The following is a 3,065-nucleotide window of genomic DNA, read 5'->3' as shown; positions in this document are numbered from 1 at the left end:
CACAGGTTCAGGTGTGTTGTCCAATCAGCTGCCAGAGGGTTCCAGCGACCTCTGACCCGGTTGGTTCTACACCAGCAGCGTGATGATGACTCCGTCGTCCTGGCCCTGCCACAGCATCTCCCCTTCGAACGCCACCTTCCCGTGTTTCCGGGCCCTCATCAGAATCCCGACCACCTTGTCAGAGATCCGGACGTACCTGTCGAACAGCTGCCCGAACGTGACCCGCGTCTTCCCGTCTGGATCCGGGTCGGCCATGGTCCTGATCACGTAGCACATGTCGGCGATCTCCCGGTGGATGTGCTGCTCGGCCCGTTTGGCCCGTTCGGCGGTCTTGGTTCCGTCCTTGGGCCGGCCGTAGCCCTCCTGGCCCTTCTGCAGCCGCAGCGACATGGAGTAGTCGTAGTCGAAGTACTCGCTGAACGGGTTCAGCTTCTGGCCCACCGAGTGCTCCGAGGCCCAGTTCTGCCAGCGGCTCTTCAGGCTGCCCACGGCGCTGAACTTCTTGGACAGAGCGTTGATCTTGTTGGCGTCCTCGGCCTCCTTCTTGTACCTGCGAGGCGAAACGGGTCCGATTAACACAAACAGAACTAAATTAGACCAACGAGACTCTGGTCAGCTGCAGAGACTCGGTGAGAACGGGTCGGTTCCCTGGTTCAACAGAAACGGACTCAGAACCGATATTAAATATTTCTTTCCTGTTATTTTCTAGTGATCTGAGACAAACAGCTTCTGCATCATGAACACGTCCTGTTTTCCTCTGAACTGTAGAAAAAAACAACATTTTACAGCTTTAACTGTATTTTTCTAGAACAATTTACTGATTATTATTATTATTCTCATTATTATTATTATTGTTATTGTTGTTTTTATTGTTATTATTATTATTATTATTATTATCGTTTTACAGATTTTCCCTGTTTTTGTTAAATTACTGATAATATCACAAAAATCAACAAAACAAAATCACAGAAAACAGAATTAATTTCCACCAAAGATGAAAATAAAGCGACTTGTGGGAGGGTTTGGAGATCTGATGGATGGACTCATCGCTACTCACGCTGGAGCTGAAGGTCTCTTAATCCTCACTGCCAGCTCAGAGTCTCCTTCAGAACCGCTCTGTTCTTCTTTATTAATGTCCATCTTTTGTTTGTCCTCCACGTCCAGGTTCTTCTTCTCTGCCTCCATGTGTCCTCGGCCCTCTGTCCTGCTGGTTTCTCCTCCTAGGCCTCCTCCTGGACCTTCTCCTCCTGGACCACCTCCTCCTGGGGCTTCTCCTGGACCACCTCCTGGACCTCCTCCTCCTGGGGCTTCTCCTGGACCACCTCCTGGACCTCCTCCTCCTGGGGCTTCTCCTGGACCTCCTCCTGGACCTCCTCCATCCCTTCTAGCCCTGTGATCAGTCTCCACCTGCTTCCAGCTCCTGGTCAGAGAAGACACCATGTTGGAACACTTCCTTCTCCGTGTTGGAGAACTCTTCTTCTTCAGTAGCTGGTCGATCTCCTCTCCAGATGGCAGATGTTCCTTCTGGATCTTCTCGGTGAGGAGCCCGACGCCGGCGCTCTTCTCCTGGACGCCGCTGGTCACCGTCTTCACCACCTGCTTGGTCCTGATGCGAGACGGAGGCTCGGGTTTAACCTGCTCGGTCATGGAAGCATCCTGAGGAGCCGGTGTTGGAGCCTCTCTGGGGGCTTCTGGAGCTTGTGGAGGAGGCTTCTTGGGGGTCCAGGTCTTGTGGGTCTTCCTGGGCTCGTCCTGCGGTCCTCCCATTGAAGGTGGCGCCCAGCCACTGGGCTCGCTGGCCTGCTTGGCCTCGTTGTCCACCACCCACTGCTGCCAGCTGCTGGTCAGGCTGCACACCGCGCTGATGGCTCGCAGCTTCTTGATGTTCTTGTTGCCGGACGGCCTCCTGACCTGCTGCTGCGACATCTCCACCCGCGACGCTCAGAATCTCCACCAGAAACTCGTCTTTGCTGCAGCTTCTGCTGCTCTGCCGCTTCCTGCGGTGGCGCCTGCAGCTCTGAACCCGACCGGGCGTGGAAAGCATTCGAGTCATCCCGAGCCGATCGTCTTTCCCGACACCCGTCACCCCGGAGCACTCGAGTTTCATCACAGAGCAGTTTGTAAGCGGAGGTGAACCGGAGCCGCTCAGATGTAGAAATAAAGACTGAAGAACACATGAGGCGTGTTTACGAGACTTCACAGAGTTCATGCTCTGCAGCAGAAACACAGGATGAACTGATCTGAAGAAGCTCTGAGACTCTTCATAGAAAACAACATTCATGGAACTGAAACTAAACTTTGGCCAAGTTCTTAACCGTCAGTTCTGCAGCTGCAGTTAAATCAAACTTTAGAGAGAAGCTGCTGCTGATGTCCCGACTGATTTCTAATTTCTGCTGCTCCACAGTTTTACAGTTTCTGCTTTAATGCCGTCATGTTGTTATCGAGGCGACACGGTTCAGCTCAGAACAAAATAATCAGAGTCCACTTATACTAATAATACCAGTTATGGAGGAAATGTGCATCAGTTTCATGTCGCAACAGAAAAAAAAAGACTAATTGCAATATTTCACTTAGCTGAAAGCAAACTGGATGAAGGCAGAACTCGTTCTTTATGTCTGCATTGTAAAATAAATAACTTTAATATTCCAGCAGCTGTGGCGACAAAAACGTCTGAAATAACAGAAAATAAACATCTCATAGAAACACAGTAACTCCTCACAACTAAAGCACATTTTATGGCCTTAATTTTAACTGATATAAACTATAAAATAATTATTTTGAGCAACATCTGGCAAATGAATTTCCTTCACGATAAATAAAGTGGTTGAATATTGTTGAACACAAATGATCAGGCTTCATACTGCAGAAAATGCTCATCGTTAGTTACTGTTTACTCTATTTTAATCTGTAAAATCTATTAGTTTACATGTACCTGCTCATAACAAGGATATTTAGAAGAAAAAACTTGTATTAGGGACTTTTTTAATTCTAATTTTACAGATTGTTGCTGCTTCGTTAAACTACAGAAAACAACAAAAATTAATTTTAAAAAATGACAGAAAAAA

General features: G+C 48.4%; 1 protein-coding gene across 1 annotated transcript; it reads right to left on the bottom strand.

The window, feature by feature from the left end:
• Positions 1-6: 6 nt before the first annotated feature.
• On the bottom strand, positions 7-1,975 carry abrab (actin binding Rho activating protein b). The gene is made up of 3 exons (XM_008292381.1): positions 1,359-1,975; positions 1,058-1,220; positions 7-550 (listed from the first exon to the last, which is right to left on the bottom strand). Exons 1-3 carry the CDS (start codon positions 1,924-1,926, stop codon positions 67-69), a joined length of 1,215 nt encoding a protein of 404 aa, XP_008290603.1. The 5' UTR covers positions 1,927-1,975; the 3' UTR covers positions 7-66.
• Between the last annotated feature and the right edge of the window lie 1,090 nt (positions 1,976-3,065).

The sequence above is a fragment of the Stegastes partitus genome, unplaced genomic scaffold, assembly GCF_000690725.1.
Source record: "Stegastes partitus isolate 25-593 unplaced genomic scaffold, Stegastes_partitus-1.0.2 Scaffold806, whole genome shotgun sequence".
NCBI classification, from domain to species: Eukaryota; Metazoa; Chordata; class Actinopteri; family Pomacentridae; genus Stegastes; species Stegastes partitus.
Note: the sequence above shows the minus strand (reverse complement) of the source record. Positions and strands in the feature narration are given on the sequence as shown.